The sequence below is a fragment of the Corvus cornix genome, chromosome 5, assembly GCF_000738735.6.
Source record: "Corvus cornix cornix isolate S_Up_H32 chromosome 5, ASM73873v5, whole genome shotgun sequence".
In the NCBI taxonomy this organism is placed as follows: Eukaryota; Metazoa; Chordata; class Aves; order Passeriformes; family Corvidae; genus Corvus; species Corvus cornix.
In genome coordinates this window covers 1,842,749-1,861,891 of record NC_046335.1, presented here as the reverse complement: position 1 = coordinate 1,861,891, position 19,143 = coordinate 1,842,749, and the positions used below count along the sequence as shown (strand labels likewise).

Here is a 19,143-nt window from a genome sequence, read left to right as displayed (position 1 = left end):
CTTCCTCCTTCTGAACTTTTCACCTTTCTTCCCTGCGCATGCTCTTTTTGTCTCTGGCCCAAGTCCAAACTTCAAGGCTGGTTTACGTTAGTTTTAGGTTTGAAAACAGGATCTTTGGTCAAGATTCCTTCCCCTTATCAATAGTCTTATACAGGATCTTTGGTCAAGCTTCCTTCCCCTTATCAATAGTCTTATATCTTCTCATGCAGCTTTGGTAGGCACAGTAAGTGTTGAGCAAGCTGCATGCATTGTTTTTAACAAACAGCTTCTTAGCAAATCATTTAACCTCTGCTTCCCCCCTCCTCCCCCTGATTCAGGACGATGAGTTATCTGAGGGAGGACTGATTCAGGACAGCGCAAGCACAGGCAGCGTACCCGCTGTGTCTCTGATACCGTCGGAGCTGGAGAAAGTCGCGGAGACTGCGCAGGGCTCCTTCAAGGGCCTTCCCCGCGCGATTACGCGCCTCTTAAATATCCCTCTCCACGCGAGTTTGTGATGTCGAAATACCCTTCACCCATGGAACAGCTCGCAAAGAAAACCAAACAACGCGAAGAGCTGGAGTGCCCCCCACCCTCCTCCGCAGCACAGCCGCCCACTTCAGTTACTGTTGTGGGACCTGTCCTTCCTACGGCCCGCCTTTGCCACCAGCAGGCGCGGCAGCCGGGATTCTGCCGCAGTCGGGAGGGGCGGGGGGTGTCCTGGCGGCGTCGGTCTCGCCGCCGTGGGCCGCTCCACAGTCGGCCCTGGCCCTGCCGCCTGCCCCTCCACACCGGGCCCGGGCGGCACCGCAAGGCCCTCCCGCGCCGCTCCCGGCAGCGCCCATGGCGCCCTGCTCTTCCACGACGACGCTTCCAGCGCCTCGGTGCTCTGCACCTGCGTACACAGCACCGGCCATCCGGCACATGCACCAGCATCCGGCTGTTTCCCGGTGCAGCCGCCTATGGCAGATGTCTTGCCGGCTCCGCGGGACGTTTTGCTGCAGGTGGCAGCGCTGCCGCAGGTGTTGCAAGCAGCTACAGTTCAGCCCTACGTCACTGCAGCTCCGCTTAACCTCTTGGGGGCGGGATGTGTTGGCAGCTTGTGGGGTGGGGATTGGGATGCACTTTTGATGGGGGTCACGGTGCAGAAGGATGCACAGTATCCTACACTGCCTTTGCAGTGGCTAGTAAACAAACCCATCTGGGAATCGCAGTGGCCCCTACCAAAAGAGAAATGAGTTGCCCTTCGTAAGTTGGTTCAAAAACAATTACAACAGGGACACATTGAGCCTTCTACCAGTCCCTGGAACACCCCTGTTTTTGTAATTAAGAAAAAATCAGGGAAGTGCAGATTGTTGCAGGATCTCCGAAAAATCAGTGCAGTGATGGAAAGTATGGGGTCATTGCAGCCTGCTATGCCCTCACCCACCATGATTCCAACGGGGTGGGAAATCCTGATCATTGATTTGAAGGATTGCTTTTTCACAATTCCATTGCACCTTAATGACAAACCAAAATTTGCTTTTACTGTGCCTGCAGTTAACAATGCTGAACCTGTGATATCAATGGAAGGTTCTACCTCAGGGCATGAAGAACAGCCCGACTATCTGCCAATGGTATGTTGCTCAGGCTTTGTCCAGAGTCCGTGAGCAGTTTCCTGAGGCACACTGTTACCATTACATGGATGATATCCTGGTGGCAGCATCCACCCAGGATGAGCTGCTGAGCTGGGAAGGGGCTGGAACACCAGGAGCTGCTGAGGGAGCTGGGAAAGGGGCTCAGGCTGGAGCAAAGGAGGCTCAGGGGGGACCTTGTGGCTCTGCACAAGTCCCTGACAGGAGGGGGCAGCCGGGGGGGTCGGGCTCTGCTCCCAGGGAACAGGGACAGGAGGAGAGGGAACGGCCTCAGGCTGGGCCAGGGGAGGTTTAGATTGGATATCAGGGAAAAATCTCTTCATGGAAAGGGCTGTCCAGCCCTGGCACAGCTGCCCAGGGCAGTGGTAGAGTCCCCATCCCTGGAGGGATTTAAAAGCTGTGTAGATGTGACACTTGGGGACATGGGGCAGTGGTGGCCTTGGCAGTGCTAGGGGAATGGCTGGACTCCATGATCTCAGAGGACTTTTCCAACCTCAACAATTCTCAATGACTTTTATTTATCAGGAATTATGAGGATGCAACTCCAGAGCTGCACAGAACTGCTTTAGTCCATGTCGGCACATGTTGTAGTGGGGATACTGCAACATGCATATATCAAACCAGGAGTCCCATGGAAAGGAAATAATATGGACGGATTCTATGGAGGAACCGTGGGAAGACTCTTGGCTCTCAGAGCCGCATATGGACATTTATCTTAAACTTAAAATGATTCTTGAACAACGATTTGTAAATTTTAGCTTGATTCAAGCTCAAAAAGAACTGAAACACTTCCTGGCATGGTTGTTTAAGAACTTTTTCTATGTTTCTTGGGATTTAATTCTTAAGAAGGACCCTTGGTCCCATGACTGGAACAGTTCCTCGGCAGAGCTCCGGCCATGCGGCTGGAGAAATAAACATCTCTCTGAAACAGCTATCAAGAATCTGTCTGTCCACATATTATTTCCTTTCCACGGGACTCCTGGTTTGGTATATGTATGTTGCAGTATCCCCACTGCAACAGGCACACAGCAAAAGCATGCCCAAGGCTGCACCCAAGAGCTGCACAAACAGCCATGTTCCCTTCAGCAGCTCAGTGCTCCTGAGGAGGTGACCCTGACTGCCTGCAGATCATTCCTTTTAAACCAAACAAAACTCAAAAGTGTGAAGAACACAAAAAAGACCCATACCTCTTTTATTATTAAATCAGCACCCACCGACTGGGTGAGATACTCCCAGAGGGAACAGCAGCAACACCACATGCTGACCGCACACACCCCGACATTCCCCTACTGCCACTCTGCACTTTGCTTCTGTGCAATAAAATGCTGAAAACTTCTAACTGAGGTATTCAGAGCTTCCTAGAAAAACAGGAAACAGATGCCTATGTGCAGAGGCCTGCCTTGTCTGTTGTTGATCCACCACTGAGTTTAAGCTTAATAAAACTTAATTGCATAATTTCTTAAAAGGTCACGTACAGCTTTTGAGGGTGGACTGAGAAAGCTGGGCTTACTTCCACACTGGAAACACAGCAGTGTCTACAACTTCATTTATGCAACATAAGATAAATGCTAGGCAATCACATACATCTCAGTTACGTGCTGTTGTGTTTATTCCAAATCCAGCTCCAGCTCCAGGTTCGGCAGTGCCTGCTGAAGGACCCGGAAGGTCTTTTCTTTCTCTCTGATCCCAGGAAGGTCACTCAGATATAAATATTCAAGGTTCCTGTAAATATTTAAAAATAATATGGGCAACTACTGTTGAACTGTGCTGACAGAGAAATTAGAGAAATTATTCTACTGCAGTTGTTTTGAGTATTTTAAATGGTGACTGATTCTACTGGAAGTTTGTTTCTGAAGTGGATGCTTGGGGTTTGTAGCTGCAGTATCCAACTGCATCCCATTCCTGAGCACCCAGGTCTGCCCCGAGACCCTGAGGCACCAGATGATGGCGTGACAGGAAGCAGTGTGAGGTGGAGGAAGCATTAAAACCTACAGGACACAGTCAAATCCTGCCCTGCAAAGCTGCTGCAGGAGAGGGGTCAGCAAGAGAAGCCAAGGTGATCATTAATTACTTATTCTTGAGCCAAACCCAGCCACCCCACAGCCCCACAGGTCTGAAACGGCCCTGAAACAGTGAGACTGCAGCCCTTCCACCCACCACAGTGCCAAAGAGCCCGGAGCAGGGTGCTGTGGAAGCGCACGGCAGCTCACGTACGTCAGCTTGTGGAGTGCAAGGATGCCTTTGTCTGTGACATTCCCACAGGAAATGATCTTCAGCTGCTGGAGACTCTTCTGGAGGTTGCTGGTCTCGCTGAGCCTCTGCAGACACTCATCCTGTATGTACATGCACTTCTCCAGCTTGATATCTGTAACGTGCTCCAGGCCATCTGCAAAGGCAAAGGTGAGGATTTGCTTCAGAATTCCAGGACTAACCTGTGCTGGTTGTTAAGTTATTTGATAGCTGCCCCTAAAACCACCCAGCAACACATTCCTTTATACAGTGGGGCTATGAATCTCCAAAGTCCCTTTGTGATACTTCAGATATAGGAAAACCTCAGGGTTTGAATAATTTTGGTAAGATTTACAGAGCTTTGAAATGGGCAAGTAACAAAAAACCTATACAATTTTGGGTACTAAACTATGACTCTCACATAGGAATGTGCTAATGTCAGAAATTCGGGGTCCCCTCCTATGAAAAAATAAAACAGCCTGTTCCCCATTTTGGTTTCTGTTATTTAAAGACCACCTGAAACACTTGCTTAATCTCTTATTTTGTAAGAAACCAAGAGCTTGCTTTTTGTCTTTGAAGACATCATAAATGCCTGGAGAATGAGCAGAATTACAACTTCAGAGACACCAAAATCATCCCCTGGTGCAGGCAAAAAATAGTATTTATAGTGCTTTTTGCTATGAACTCATCGAAATTTGTGGCACTTCCTTAGTGCTACGGATGCTTCAGGTAAAAGCTGAAGTTCCCAATGTCTTTCCAATTCATACCACACCTCCAGCAAAACCTTAGGGACCAATAAATATTTGTAGAGTCATTTTAAAGGGGAAAAAACCAATAAAGATTTACCTGTATCTTGTTAAGGAAGGAGAAAACAGTGCCATTACTGATATTTTGATGCAATTAAAATGAAGACCATTAAGAATAATCTCAGGGTGTACATTACCCAGGTAGTCGAATCCTCTGTACATGATGCAGGAGTCGGTGGCATTGATGGCTTCGATCTTGTACTTGCCCAGGGGCCCCGTGGGGAGCCCGTTGTAGTCCTGCTGCCACTTGGGAGAGCCCTGGTACCTCACCAGGGCCCCGCAGCGCAGCAGCCACTCCGAGGCCGCCCGGTCGGGGCCCACGGCTCGGATGCGTTCATGGTCCACCCTGCACGACACAGAGAGCACCCACAGCACGGCTGTAATTACTGTAATTACTGCACGGCACAGTTACTGCATGGACGACACTAAAGCTCCCCAGCAAATACCTGGTTACGTGCACAGTCAGAACAGGAAGGATGTAATTTACTGAAAATGGTTTACGGGAAATTTTTGGATTGTGTGGTGCTTAGTCTGGTGTGGGGTTCTTTTTAACTTAAGTGGCAGATGCTTTTTGGTAAAAGAAGAATACAAATACAACCGGACTTAACTCTCCTGACTGTTTCCTTCCGTGTCAGGAAGGACGAAAACTGTGCTACTGGTTAAGGTGAGCTTTGGGGTCAAAGAAGACCAGGATTTAGGGATGGGATCCGTGTAGCCGGCTTGCCTTGGCCGTTCCAGGGAAGGGGCGGGGCACACACCTTCCTCTGGAAGGTCACAGCTTTGGAAGGGGAAGCAGGTACGGAATGACGCCTTGCCAACAACCAACATGCAATCTGGGGGGAAAGAGGAGAGTCAATGACAGAAAACGTTTTCTGCAGTATAGGGACTTGATTGTTCTTCTTCACAAACCGCGCAGAAAATTTGAGGGATCTGATAGTTAATTATTAACCAGCGACTCACTCTTACTTGTTGAACACGGCATTCAGCCATCCCCAGAAGGCTCTACAACCGCCCGGCGGCGGCGGCGGCTTCCTCAAGAGTGTCCCCAACGCCATCATCACCTTCTCGCAGACGGGAGAGGGGAAAAGGGAGATGTTACTTGGAGCGCCAGCAGCAGCAGGGAGAGGCCGTGCCGCCGTCAAGGCCTGACCGAGGCTGTGAGCCCGGCGGGGCCCACGGCTGCAGTGGGAAGCCGTCACCGCCCCCCGGGCTGCCCCCAGCGCCGAACGGCCGAACCTTGCCCGGAGGCCGGCGTGGCGCTGCCCTGACCGGCGGACCGAGGAGCAGGAGTAGCAGGGGCCGCAGGAGGGGCAGCAGCAGCGACAGGAGCAGGAGGAGGAGGAGCAGGAGGAGGAGGAGGAGGCGGCTGACGCGGCCCCGGCGTTCCCTCCGCCCCCAAGATGGCGGCGGCGCTGAGGGGCCGCGCGGGTGGGCTCGCAGCGCTGTGGCGGCTCCAGAGCCGGCGGCTCAGGTGAGGCCGGGGCACAGCGGGGCGGGCCCGCCTCACACCGCGCACCTTCCCCTAGCCCTGTCTGTTTCCCTGTCCTAGGCCCTAACCTTATCCCTGTCCGCTGTCTCTATTCCTTTCCCCTATCCCTTTCCTCTGTCATTTTTTCCTATCCTTTTCCCCTCCCCGTATCCCTCTTTCCTGTATCCTCTATGTTTGCTATATCACCTTTCCGTATCCCCTTTTCCTCTCTCCTATATCCCCTATATTCTCTATAGTCCCTTCCCCTGTATCCTTTATCTCCTATCCCGTCTCCTTTCCATTTTATTCACCCTTGTTTCCTCTATCCCGTTTTCCTCTCCCCTATATCCCCTTTATTCCTTGTATCTCCTTCCTCTATATCTCCTTCCCTTATATCCCCTTTTCCTATCATTTTCCCTCTCCCCTTTCCCCTCTCCCCTCTATTCCTTATATCCCCTTCCCCATCCCTATCCTTTTCCCCTTTCGCCTGTGCCCTTTCCCTTCCCCTGTCCCTTTCCCTGTCCCCTCTCCCTTGCCCCGGGATGTGCTGATGGCCGTGTCCGTGTCCCCGCAGCTCGTTCGACGTGGCCGTGGTGGGCGCGGGGATCGTGGGCCTGGCCGCAGCCCGGGAGCTCATCCAGCGCCATCCCTCGCTGGCCTTCGCCGTGCTGGAGAAGGAGCAGGAGCCGGGTACGGAGCGGGGCAGGTGACAGGGACCGACAGGAGGCTGTGCCCAAGGACACGCTGCCAGAACCTCAGTATTCCGTGGATATTTGTGTGGAGGGATCAGCTTTTGGGCAGTAGCTGTGCGGGAGTACCTGCCCTTGTTGTTGAAGTGGGTGATGGATTTCCCTTCCTGGAAGTGTTCCAGGCCAGGTTGGACGGGGCTTGGAGCAACCTGGGATAGTTGAAGGTGTCCTCTTCCCATGGCTGGGGGTGGCACGAGATGATCTCTAAAGTCCCTTCCAACCCACACCATCCTGGGATTCTATGACTCTCCCCCTGCCTTTGCCCTAACAGGGAATTTCTTCCATTCTCCCAAGGACGTGTCCTTCAGTGGAGAAGCAGAGTTATCATCAGTCTGTGCTTCACTGCTGCGACTTCAGTTCAGGAATTTTAAGTTAAAAAATCCTGAGCGTTGCTGCTGCACTGTGTGCAAGCTGCAGGTGTGACTGCTGGGGCTCCAGCAGCACGGGAATGTCAGGAGAGAGGACCAAGAGGGGTGAACAACTGGAACAAGGAGTAGTGCAGGTTGTGGAAGGGCAAGAGCAGGTCCTGCATGGAGCTGGAGGAATCCCAAGGGATAGACATCAGTGATTGATTCCAAACAGGACCTGTGTGCCCAAGCTCTTGTCTTAAATAGCTCCATCAGCCAGGCTGTAAATTGCTCTTGAGATGTTCCATGAATGATACAAAATGACTTTTTATCCCCGAGACACACACGAAGTCCTTAACAGCTGTGTGAGTGCCAAGCAGGAATGACCTTTGGGCATCCACACGTTAAGAGGGAGAAGAACCTGACCAAATTACTTCAGTAAAAATGTTTGTGATATTTTTCATCTGTATTTTATCTATTTGCAAAGAGGAAATAGCAACCTAATCCAGTTCACAAATACTCAGAAATCCTCCCAGGCCTGCCAACATGTCCAGAGGAATTGTGAATTGCACAGATATTATGTTAGATGAGGACTTAAGGGATGTATTTCATGGTAAAAATTGGATTTTTAAAATTAATTTTAGCCTGTAAAACATTTTGATTGATTAGCTTGTTCTTGAAGGAAAAACTTGGTGGTTTTGAGGTTTTTTTTCCCTGTTGATCCAACACATTGCAGGCTGTGATGGATTATCATTAACCAGGGCTGGCTGTGTCAGTGTTTCTCTAACCTTTTGAGGCCAGGGGAAGAACTAATTATGCAGTTCTCTCACTTGATCATCTCTTGTAATGCTGATTTAAGGCAGGACCTCAATTAACTCGTTTTTCTGACAGCTGAAGTGATTAAATGGGAATAAATGTGTTCTCACAAGGTCTTTTTCTTTCTCTTTAGCCCATCACCAGAGCGGACACAACAGTGGTGTGATCCACAGTGGGATTTACTACACCCCTGGCTCCCTGAAGGCCAAGCTCTGCGTGCAGGGAGCAGCCCTCTGCTACAAATACTGTGACCAGAAGGGAATTCCCTACAACCAGTGTGGGAAGGTACAGGAATTCCTGCAATTCCCTACTTTACCCTTGGAAGCTGAGGCTGTGTAATGTATGTTACAACACAGGCCTGGCTGCGTGGGTTTTTTCCACACTCTCCAAGTTGCACATAATTTTATACATAAATGTATAAATGTACATAATCCCCTCCTTCCCCCAAACCATCCCTTCCAGCTGATGAATCTCAGTTTGCTGTTGTTCCTCCCAGAGAAGCTTTTTCATGACTCTCCCCATCCTTCATGCTCTGTACCATTTCTAATTTAGTGTGTCTTTGGTACGAGGTGAGAGCCAGGACTGGGCAGAGCATTCCAGGTGTGGTCAGAGGCAGTGGAACAGAGTTCTCCTGTATCCATTTCCTAGTTGTTCCTAACACTCAGTTCAGGTTTTCCAGCTCTCACTGGGCATTGAGCTGCTGTTTCCACAGGTCTCTCTATCCTAACCCCAAGGTTTTGCCCCTGAGTGATAAATTTGAAGTTGAATTCCATGGTTTTTCTCGGAGCAGGAAACTGTCCGTGCTCCCTCTGCTGCCATGCTGGGCACAGGGTGGCACTGTGGATCTGTGCAGCAACACACCTGAGGGGACAACCTGCTCCCAGATCAAAGCTCCTGTCCTGAAGGGATCAACTGGAGCCTGGGTGATGCTGAATTTGTGTATTTGTACCAACGGCAGGGTGGCAGCAGGAGCAGGGAAGGGCCCATCCCCTGAGCTGGCACTGCTGGGGCACCTCAAGTCCTGGGGGTGGTTGTGGGCTCCTCACAACAAAGACATTGAGGGGCTGCAGCGTGTCCAGAGTAGGGAACAGAGCTGGGAAGGGGCTGGAACCCCAGGAGTGGCTGAGGGAGCTGGGAAAGGGGCTCAGACTGGAGCAAAGGAGGCTCAGGGGGGACCTTGTGGCTCTGCACAAGTCCCTGACAGGAGGGGGCAGCCGGGGGGGTCGGGCTCTGCTCGCAGGGAACAGGGACAGGAGGAGAGGAAGTGACTTCAAGTTGCACCAGGGAAGCTTTAGGTTTGATATAGGGGAAAATTTCTTCATGGAAAGGGCTGTGCCCAGGGCAGTGCTGGACTCACCATTCCTGGAGGAATTTAAAAGCCATGTGGATGTGGCACCTGGGGGTGTGGGTCAGTGGTGGCCTTGGCAGTGCTGGGGGAATGGCTGGACTCTTTAGAGAGCTTTTCCAACCTCAACAATTCCATGATTCCATGACATTTCCCTGGCAGTGTTCATTCCAGGGGACATGATGGTGAATTACAAGCTTCACCTAAAGCAGCCCACAGGCTGTGAGGTGCCTGTGTGCCAGAGCTGAGCTGGACCTGGAGGGATCATGGTCTGTGCAAACCTGGCACAGGTAATTCACAGCCTGGATTAGTCTGTGATAGCTGTGAACAAACTCCATGGTTAAATGAAGTGAAACTGGTTCAGTTCCACTCAGACCACATCAGAACACATCCTTACTCTCTTACCGAGGGTCTTTGAGGTTTGTACACCTTGGGTTGACTTCAGTTTTACTTTTGAAAGCATCCCAGTGGTTCTTTAAATTCATATTCTCTTCTTTCACATGCAGACTTGTAGTATCAGGGTGCTTCTAGCAAATATTATCAATTGATGATAACTTAAACTGCAGTTTAACATTTATTTTTTATTTCTCCACGGTATATTAGTGCTTCCTCAGCAACAGAATTTTGTGCACCTAAGGACACCAACCATTTTTAACCTACTGGATTCATTGTTCACTCATTCACTACTGCTTGAGCTTGATGCCAAACCTGCCCTGGCTCTGTTTTGCTCACTGCTGTGCCTTTCCTTCTTTCCCAAAGCTGATTGTGGCTGTGGAACATGATGAAATTCCAAGGCTCAAAGCCCTGTATGAGAGGGGGCTGCAGAACAATGTCCCAGGGCTGAAACTCATCGGGGCCAAGGAAATCCAGGAGAAGGAGCCCTTCTGCAGGGTAAGGGGTTGCCATACTTTTAATGACCTTGTAAGAGCTCTGTTTCTCAGGTGATAATGTTTTTTAATTTAACACAAATATTTTTGTGGCCTTGAGGTTCAAGTTCAGAAGAGCCTGAAATTTCATTCCCATCTGGATGTGGATCAAGCCAGTTTCAATCCAGTTGGTGTGGTTGTTATGTAGCACTTCTCAGCCTGTTCATTTTCACAGCAGGAGAAATGTGTGGAATTCATGGAATACAGATTTGTCATTGATTAATCTATCTTTGTGTGAAAGGAATACCTGGATATAAATTCCCTGTGCTGTTTCACTGTAGGTACAGACAGAAATTTTCTGGGAAAGAATCTTTTTTAATCTTTTTTTTTTTTTTTCCTGTAAACGTTTTGGATCTGCTCCCTAAAACATTCTTGGCGTGTTCCAGATGCATCTGAGCATGTGGGGAGACAGCAGCACTCGCTTCTCATGGCAGTGCAGATATTCCAGATGAAATATTCCAACCTTCACTCTTCCTCTGTGTCTTTAAAACCCTTCCAGGGTCTGATGGCCCTTGATTCTCCCTACACTGGGATTGTGGATTACAAACAAGTGGCCCAATCCTACGCCAGAGACTTCCAGGAAGCAGGTGGGACAATCTTGACTGATTTTGAAGTCACAAACATGGAGATGGCCAAAGAAAGTTCTCCAGAAAGTGAAGATGGTAAGGCTGGATTTTTTTCCCCTCCATTTACTACAAAGATTTTGTTCAAAATGCAATTGTTTTAACTGAAATGACATTTCTGAACATTTCTGTCTCCCAGGGATGAGAAAAAAAGGCAAAATTATGTTAGTGAGAGTATTCAGCAAACTCACTTGGGGTTTTTTTGGCAGGCAGATCACCCTTCAGCTGAAACATTTAAAGCTGATGGAAGAAAGTGAGAGTAAAATTGAGAAATAAGGTTGTTCTCTCCTCTTAAAATTAGATTTATCTGGATCTTGCATGTGTATTCTTGTGATTGTGATTTTCCTTATCCTCAAGGCAGGTTGGGTCTGTGCTGGCACAGAGAGGGAAGAATAAAAACCTTATTAATTAATAAATACAGTCATGTCCAACAGCATTAATTATGACAACAGTAGTTGTTCCATAGCTTGGAAGATATTCCAGAGGAAAATTCCTTCCTGGTGACAAGGTGCTTGTTCTGTCAGTTCTCTGTTACTTGTTCCAGTAATTCCTTCTCTTGTCTAATTCCATTTCAGGACTGAAATACCCAGTCATTGTTAGGAACAAAAAGGTAAGAATGAGACAGAAGTTTTAATTCCTTCCAGGAAGCTGCTTCTCCTTTGCTTAAGATTTTTTTCTGGTGGATTAATCATCTCTAAATAAAAAAGGTTCAAAAATGGTTTTCAGCAACACGATCAGTTTGCTAAAACAAGTGCAAGCAGTTCTTAACAACGAGGATGTTCAAATCTAATAATAATGATGATGATGGTGATGTAAAATAATAAACAGTAACTTTCTGCTGCCTAACGTTTAATGTCCCTTATCTGCTTCACTTGCACATCTGATGCTTGATTTTCCAGGGACTCCTTTTATGATTTGTTCACTTGGTGACAAACACCTACTTTCATGTTTACTTTTGGGCTCTGACATCCATAAAATGATAAGGAGGCTTTTAGCATCATTTTATTGTCATTTTATCATCAGAACTGCTTCAGTGAAACAGGTGCATGACAGGTGCTGTTCCTGCAAGTCAGAGCTGCCCAGGAACTGTGGTTGTAACCCCTGCACCTTCAGGAGGGAATATCTGGAACAAAAACAACCTCACAACCCCTCTGGTAGTTTTTAAATTTAGTTCTGCTGCTTTTTTCTCCTATTTTTGCTCTTTCATTTAAAAGTAGCTTCTAAAATCTGTTAGATTTTTCCACCAAATACTGATTTTTTTTTTTGTGCAAATAATTTTTCAGTTGAAGAAGAAACCTGATAGTATTTAAAAACAAATACTGTGAGCTAAATAAATAGATAATAGCTTGTGATTTTGTTTATTTATTTATTTAGGTGGCAAGGTGTTTAATATTTAGCAGCTCTTCATTACCTGTGTGCTGTGAATTTGTGTAGCTGCTCCCACCCTGTGGAGTCAAATCAGTCAACAGCCTTATATAACTTATTTATATAAATGGTTGTGGGGTTTTTTCTGGGTGCTTTTTAGTAGATACATTGAATTTTTAAGTGTTTTTTGTTTCCCACAGGGTGAGGAAATCTCCTGTGGGCACATTTTGACCTGTGCAGGGCTTCACTCCGACCGCCTGTCTGAGATCAGTGGCTGCAGCCCCGAGCCCCGGATTGTCCCCTTCCGGGGGGATTATTTGGTGCTAAAGCCAGAAAAGTGTTACTTGGTTAAAGGAAATATTTATCCAGTACGTACCCCCTGGTTTGTCTGTCACAGTGTGCCCTAAGAGCTGCTAAAAATACAGAAATAGGGCAAAATTCCATGGGTGTTTCTGTCAGACAGTGATGCACAACACCGGGCTGGAGATTCAGTTGGTTTGTTTTGGTTGTAGTTTTGGTTTTGGGGTTTTTTTTTCTTAATGGGGAAAAGATGGAACATCATGATGCCACATGTGCAGAAAACTCTGAATTCTTTCTGTATGTCCTAAAGTAAATCCATAGGCAGGATTCAGAAGTCAGGGAGAGATGACAGGAAATGATGATTTATTATTTAAATAATTATAACAGTCTTTTTAAATCTCTTTATTGATAATCTGGACAAAGGGGTTGACTGTACCCTCAGGAAGTTCACAGATGACACTGGAGATCTTTTCCAACCTAAATGATTCTGGGATTCTGTGGTAAATTATTTGATAGAGGGTTTAATCTTTTGTGCTAATACCCAACATTCAGATTTAAGTATTTGCCTTTCAGCTTCCTTTTTGAATTAGCTGATTTTGTCATAAAAAAATAGATGTGGGAGAAAAAGGACAACCTTCCTACCACCTAATACAGATAAACAATGGGATGAGGAGGAGCAATCCCAGACAGAAAATATAATTATAAAGCAAGAAGAGAGAATTTCTAGGGCAGCATTTTAGCTAATCCTGCTGTACATTGTCTTAGTTTTCATATTCCCAAAATCTTTTGTCAGGCAATCACATTTATAAGGCTTTCCTGTTTCATCTTCCCCAACACATTTAAATCCTGATGTTCTGAATATGAGCTTAGCTTTGCCTGCTAAACACTGAATCTTTGGGAAAATTGGAATGCTGGCATTGGTGTTTGTCTGACCTCTTCTCACCTGGGCATGGTTCAGGATCCTGTCTTGGAATGGGAGGGAGGAACTGGAATAAAAAAAACCAAACCTGCAGATACTTGTTATTAATATTAACCAGGCCTGCTAAGTTCAGGTTGTTTTGTACACACCAGTGAGGGTTTCCTAATATTTTGTATTCTATTTTTAATTGCTCCTGGTGAATAACATCAGGGTGTTGTTGGTTTTTTTGTGGTTTGATTTATATCCTGAGAAATCATGTGGGCTTTTTTTTTTCCTGTTGTTTGTTTTCTTTTCCCCTGAGATTCAGCTTTACCTGGCCCTGCTCTGTTCTCCAGTGTTTTAATTAATGACATGCCACAACTGCACAATTAACAAGCAGCAAAACCAGCTCAGAGCCAATTCTGTGGTTCTGTGACTCAGAACTTTGTGCTGTGGTTGGAAATAAAATGGCAGATTTGCTGTTTGTAACAGCTCTGATCACTCTCGTGCCCCACTTCAGGTTCCCAATCCTCGGTTCCCGTTCCTGGGAGTCCATTTCACGCCCAGGATGGATGGCAGTGTTTGGCTTGGCCCTAATGCAGTGTTGGCCTTTAAGAGAGAGGGCTACAAACTGTTGGACTTCAGCACTGGAGACTTTTTAGATGCTGTAAGCTACAGGTAATGCCTCGTGTTTGTGTCTGCTGAGTGCTCTTGTTGAAATGTGACCCATGGAAGCCACTTCCTGCTGAAATTCCTGCTTTTCCCATGGTTTTGGTGTGGTTAAAAACAGTTGTGCTGATAAGGGTGGACTTGCCCAAGACATTTGACTTCATGTGGTCTCATGTTTGAATTTTCTGCCAGGACATGTCTCAGCCTGTCAGGGAATGTGGCTGCTCATTGGAAGGTGCTGCTGGAGCTATTCCAGGATTGGTTTTGGTCCAGTGCACTGTGATAACTTAATCAACCTAGACAGCATCATTAAATACCTGCAGAGGGTGCTGGGAAGAGAGAAAGGCTGGGGGAGCTGAGGGTGTTCACCTGGAGAAGGGAAGGCTCCAGGGAGAGCTCAGAGCCCCTTGCAGGGCCTAAAGGGGCTCCAGGAGAGCTGGAGAGGGACTGGGGACAAGGGATAGAGGGACAGGACACAGGGAATGGCTTCCCAGTGCCAGAGGGCAGGGCTGGATGGGAGATTGGGAAGGAATTCCTGGCTGGGAGGGTGGTGAGGCCCTGGCACAGGGTGCCCAGAGCAGCTGTGGCTGCCCCTGGATCCCTGGAAGTGTCCAAGGACAGGTTGGACATTGGGGCTTGGAGCAGTCTGGGATGGTGGAAGGTGTCCCTGCCCAGCTTGCTCCAAGCCCCATCCAGCATGGCCTGGAACACTTCCAGGACTGGAATTCAGAGTTAATTCAACGCCACAGCTCTGTGAGCAAGGTTTGTTGAAGCAGAGAAGGGCAAACATGTATTTCTCAAATAGAAAGCATTATGTGATTCCTGATTTCGGGAATGGGAATTTGTGCCCTGCAGTTGCATTTGCTGCCTTCTTCAACAGCTGGACCTGGTGCATTTTGAGGCAGATTTTCCCTCACTGCAGTTGTTTCTCCCCTTGCAGTGGGCTGTGGAAGCTGGTGCTGAGGAACGTGTCCTACGGCCTGGGGGAGCTGTACAGAGCCTTTTCCCTCAGCGCCCAGCTGAAGCAGCTGCAGAAGTTCATCCCTGAGGTCACCACCAATGATGTTCTCAGGTAAAAGCAACTTCTCCTGTTTGGCAAATCTCTTACTTAAACAGCAGAAAACGTGGCATGGGTTTATTCCCTTCCTCCAGCAAAATACGATACCAAAGCATGGAGCTGCCTCCAGCTCAGGGGTCCCAGCACAGGAAGGCTGTGGAGCTGCTGGAGCAAGTCCAGAGGAGGCACCAGGATGACCAGAGGGATGGAGAAGCTCTGCTGGGAGGAAAGGCTGGGAGAGTTGGGATTCTTCAGCCTGGAGAAGAGAAGCTTCGGGGTGACCTCTTGGGGCCTTGCAGTGCCTGAAGAGAACCTGCAGAAAGATGGGGAGGGGCTATTCACAGGGCCTTGGAGTAGCAGGACAAGGGGGAATGGCCTCAAACTGACAGAGAGTAGGTTTAGATGGGATATTGGGAAGGAATTCATGGCTGGGAGGGTGGTGAGGCCCTGGCACAGGGTGCCCAGAGAAGCTGTGGCTGCCCCTGGATCCCTGGCAGTGCCCAAGGCCAGGCTGGATGGGGAGCAGCCTGGGATAGTGGAAGGTGTCCCTGCCCATGGAATGGGATGAGCTTTAAGGTCACAGGTTGGACTCGATGGTCTCAGAGGTCTTTTTCCATCTCAATGATCCCATGACTGCAGGACATCCCCCACTCTGCCTCCTGAGTGTTAAACCTCCCCCAAAAGGCTCTGTCTCCACTCTCATCCCTCCTCACTGTCTCCCTGGACACCTTCTCACGGGAATTGATTTCCTGCCTTGGGATAACGTTTTCCTTCTGCTGGCGAGCTCCTCCTTGCTTTTGCAGGGGTCCCTCTGGCGTGAGAGCTCAGGCTCTGGACAGCGACGGGAATTTGGTGGATGACTTTGTGTTCGATGGAGGCACTGGGAACGTTGGGAGCAGGATCCTGCACGTCAGGAACGCCCCTTCTCCTGCCGCCACCTCCTCCCTCGCCATCGCCGCCGTGATCGCCGACGAGGTGGAGCGGCGCTTCCAGCTGTGAGCGCCCGTTCTGCCCCTCTGGAATGCGGGGCTCTTCCTGAAGGACACGGAGCCACCAGGCAGCGTGGTGCTTGCCAGGGCAGCACCGGCACTTCTGGGCAGTGCCAAAGCAGCCTTGGGAAATGTTCTCCTCTGCCCACAACTCCTCAGTGTGGGGAGTGAAGGAGTTGCGGTGCCCGGTGTGGCGAGGAAGGTTTGGCCACCGGAGCAGGACCAGCCCGTGGGAGGGTCTCCAACCACGGGCAGAGCAGGGAGAGCCTCTGTGGTGGGATTATCCACGTGGATTTCTCATGCCTGTGGTCACAACATTGCCTCCTCGCAGGTGGTCTGAAAAGCCACAGGCATGGGGTGGCTCTCTGTGTGCTCTGATTGCGTTTAAATTGGAGTCTGCAGTCCTCTAGATTACATGGAAGTAATGGAATAGAAGGATAAGCTCTGCTTAAGGGCCCTGCTGATAGGGAATTAAAGGCTTTATCAGAGATTGAGAACAATATTCAGAGCCTTCGACGTGAATGTAGAGTATTTCACAGAAAAATAAGCCTAAAGAAGATTCCCAAACCCAAGTCAATTTAGATCTGCAATTCAGATACTCTGTCTGATCACTGTCTCTGTTTTTTATCGAGCTGAAATGGAAATATGGATATAAACAACCACTTTTCATTTAATTTACAGCTGGGAAATCAGCACCGATCAGAAACTTCATCAGTGGGTTTGGCTTTCTTCTTACCTTTGAATGCTGGTAATGCAAAAGGAGCTGATCTTTGTCCAGCCAGTTGAGCAATCCAGGGAAAATGGTCTTTGTAACAGCAAATGTGAAGGGAGGGAAGTTCCCGAAACCTGCCTAAATTGAGTCATGTTTGATATTGCTTCCCTTAGAGCCCAAACAGGGATGAGTCAGGAAGGCTTCCCATTTCCCCTGAGCACAGGGGGAGCTCAGACAGTGCTGGTGATTCCTCTGAACTCCCGTGGTACTCAGTTTTTATCAGAGTTACACCTGGAGGAGTCTGTGTGGAGACAGATGTGAAGTAAGCTCGGTGCTGAGGATCTGGGAGTGTTCTGCAGAGTAGCTGTAAAACAGAATTTAGTGGCCTCAGGGACAAAGTATTGAGGATTTTATAGCAGATGCTCACAGGATGTTGGGTAACACAGATAACTGTAGCCAGTTTGTACCAGGCAATTGGACATTGATTTTTCCTTCAAAAGTTCATTTCTGATGGGACTGGGTTATCACAGGAGGGCAGCTGTGGGCTGATTTTTACTGTACAGATTGGAGACACTTTTTTGAGGGAAAAAAGGGCTTAACCTGCCTTTTTTCTTTATTTTTATTTTTCATTAATTTTTTGTCCCGTGGCATCTACTTCACCAGAGAATTGGCTGCTGGAAATTCAAATAACCTTTTTCAGAGCAAAGCTTTGGTCACTTTAGGCAGAGATTCCGCTCTTCCAAGTCTTCCAGTACCACAGGGTTGTGTAAAACTTCCCACAGTGGAACAATCCCACCCTCCCTCTCTGCCAGAAGTGTTGCCTATCAACAGTGAATCCTACAAAAGGATTGCAAAAGCAACTTCCTCCCACACGAGGTGTGGTCCTGACATGTATTAACAGCATAAAGAACATTAAAATGCAAAGCAGACAGAGAGCAGGGGCAGTCCTAAGTCAGCATTTCCCTGTGCAGCCTGTGGTGCTTTTTCCTCTCAGGTGATGATTGTTTGGGAGTAAAGTTTATTTGAAACTGAAATTATGACTCTTGATGTAGCATTCTGTGAAGTATAAATCTTTTCAGAGAGAAAGGTTTTACACTTTTGTTATAAAAATAACTTCAGAGATGATGATATCAGGGTTTCATGCATCAATCTTGTTGCTCACAAAGTGTGGAAATGTATTAATTTATTTTCCAAATGGGTCTAACTCACTTTGATGATTTCATAAATGTGCCTTTTTCTATTATGATTAAAATAGTGTGGTGGAGTTTTTTTTAAATGCTGTAAGGTCTGTGTATTTCTGCTGACTCAGAGAACAGTTTCACTGGAATTTGCTAATTCTCAGCTGAATTTGGCAGGATATCGCTCTGTGTAACAGGAATTACTTCAGGAGGGGGACACATGACCAAACTTGTCTTCCTAAATTACCTTATCTGTGCTTCTCACACCTCACAGCTTTTCCTCACTCGACAGGACTGGTCTTTAAGGCTGATCTGGGCCTGTTGGGACACGTGGGATGAGAATTCCTGAAACTCTGAATAAATATTTGGACAAACACAATTTGTTCCCCAAAAGTATTACAGAATCATAGAACCCCAGACTGGTTTGGGTTGAAGGGACCTTAAAGCTCATCCCATTCCACCCCCTGCCATGGTAGGGATGCCTTCCCCTGTCCCAGGCTGCTCCAGGCTCTGTCCAGCCTGGCCTTGGACACTCACAGGGAGCAATTCCTTCCCAATATCCCATCTAAACCAGTGCCCAGCAAGGTCAGCCCTGAACTCTGGAAGGAATAGGAACTGTGGGTCTGTGGGTTGTGCCACCACTGTCCCATTATTACTTTCTTCTTTTTGCTCACAGTTTTGGTTTGAGGAACGAGTGTCTTCCCACAGAAATGAATATTTTGTTGGGAACCTCCCAGGCTGCTCTGGTGTGGCAGGAAGGTCAAGCCACAGAGCAGAAGGAGCTGTTGCTGCCTCTGGAAGCATCAGGCTCCTCCAGGAAATCTGTTACAAAGATGGATTGTGCTTTTACTGACAGAAAAGCCCTTTGTTTTGCTGGTTTAATTTATCCATTCCCTTTGTGGACAGGTCTTAAAATGGGGACTGGAGGGGGTATTTAAGGTGTGAGATTCGAATATGATGCTGTTGGGATGGAAATGAGGGAAAATTTGGCTGGATTTGGGTGATGGGTGGGTGAAGGGAATGGTGACGGTTTCTCTGGAGTGGGGAGGGAAA

General features: G+C 48.0%; 2 protein-coding genes across 2 annotated transcripts; one reads left to right on the top strand and one right to left on the bottom strand.

Moving 5' to 3' along the window:
• Positions 1-2,775: 2,775 nt before the first annotated feature.
• Positions 2,776-5,995, bottom strand: DMAC2L (distal membrane arm assembly component 2 like). Its single transcript, XM_039552787.1, has 5 exons — positions 5,885-5,995; positions 5,615-5,709; positions 4,786-4,994; positions 3,828-3,999; positions 2,776-3,335 (listed from the first exon to the last, which is right to left on the bottom strand). The coding sequence occupies exons 2-5, from the start codon at positions 5,704-5,706 to the stop codon at positions 3,221-3,223; spliced, it is 588 nt and encodes a 195-aa protein (XP_039408721.1). The 5' UTR covers positions 5,707-5,709; positions 5,885-5,995; the 3' UTR covers positions 2,776-3,220.
• A 41-nt stretch (positions 5,996-6,036) lies between these two features.
• L2HGDH (L-2-hydroxyglutarate dehydrogenase) lies at positions 6,037-18,188 on the top strand. The gene is made up of 10 exons (XM_039552786.1): positions 6,037-6,119; positions 6,691-6,806; positions 8,162-8,313; positions 10,133-10,264; positions 10,799-10,961; positions 11,498-11,532; positions 12,488-12,655; positions 14,006-14,163; positions 15,095-15,226; positions 16,015-18,188. The coding sequence occupies exons 1-10, from the start codon at positions 6,049-6,051 to the stop codon at positions 16,208-16,210; spliced, it is 1,323 nt and encodes a 440-aa protein (XP_039408720.1). The 5' UTR covers positions 6,037-6,048; the 3' UTR covers positions 16,211-18,188.
• The last annotated feature ends 955 nt before the right edge of the window (positions 18,189-19,143 follow it).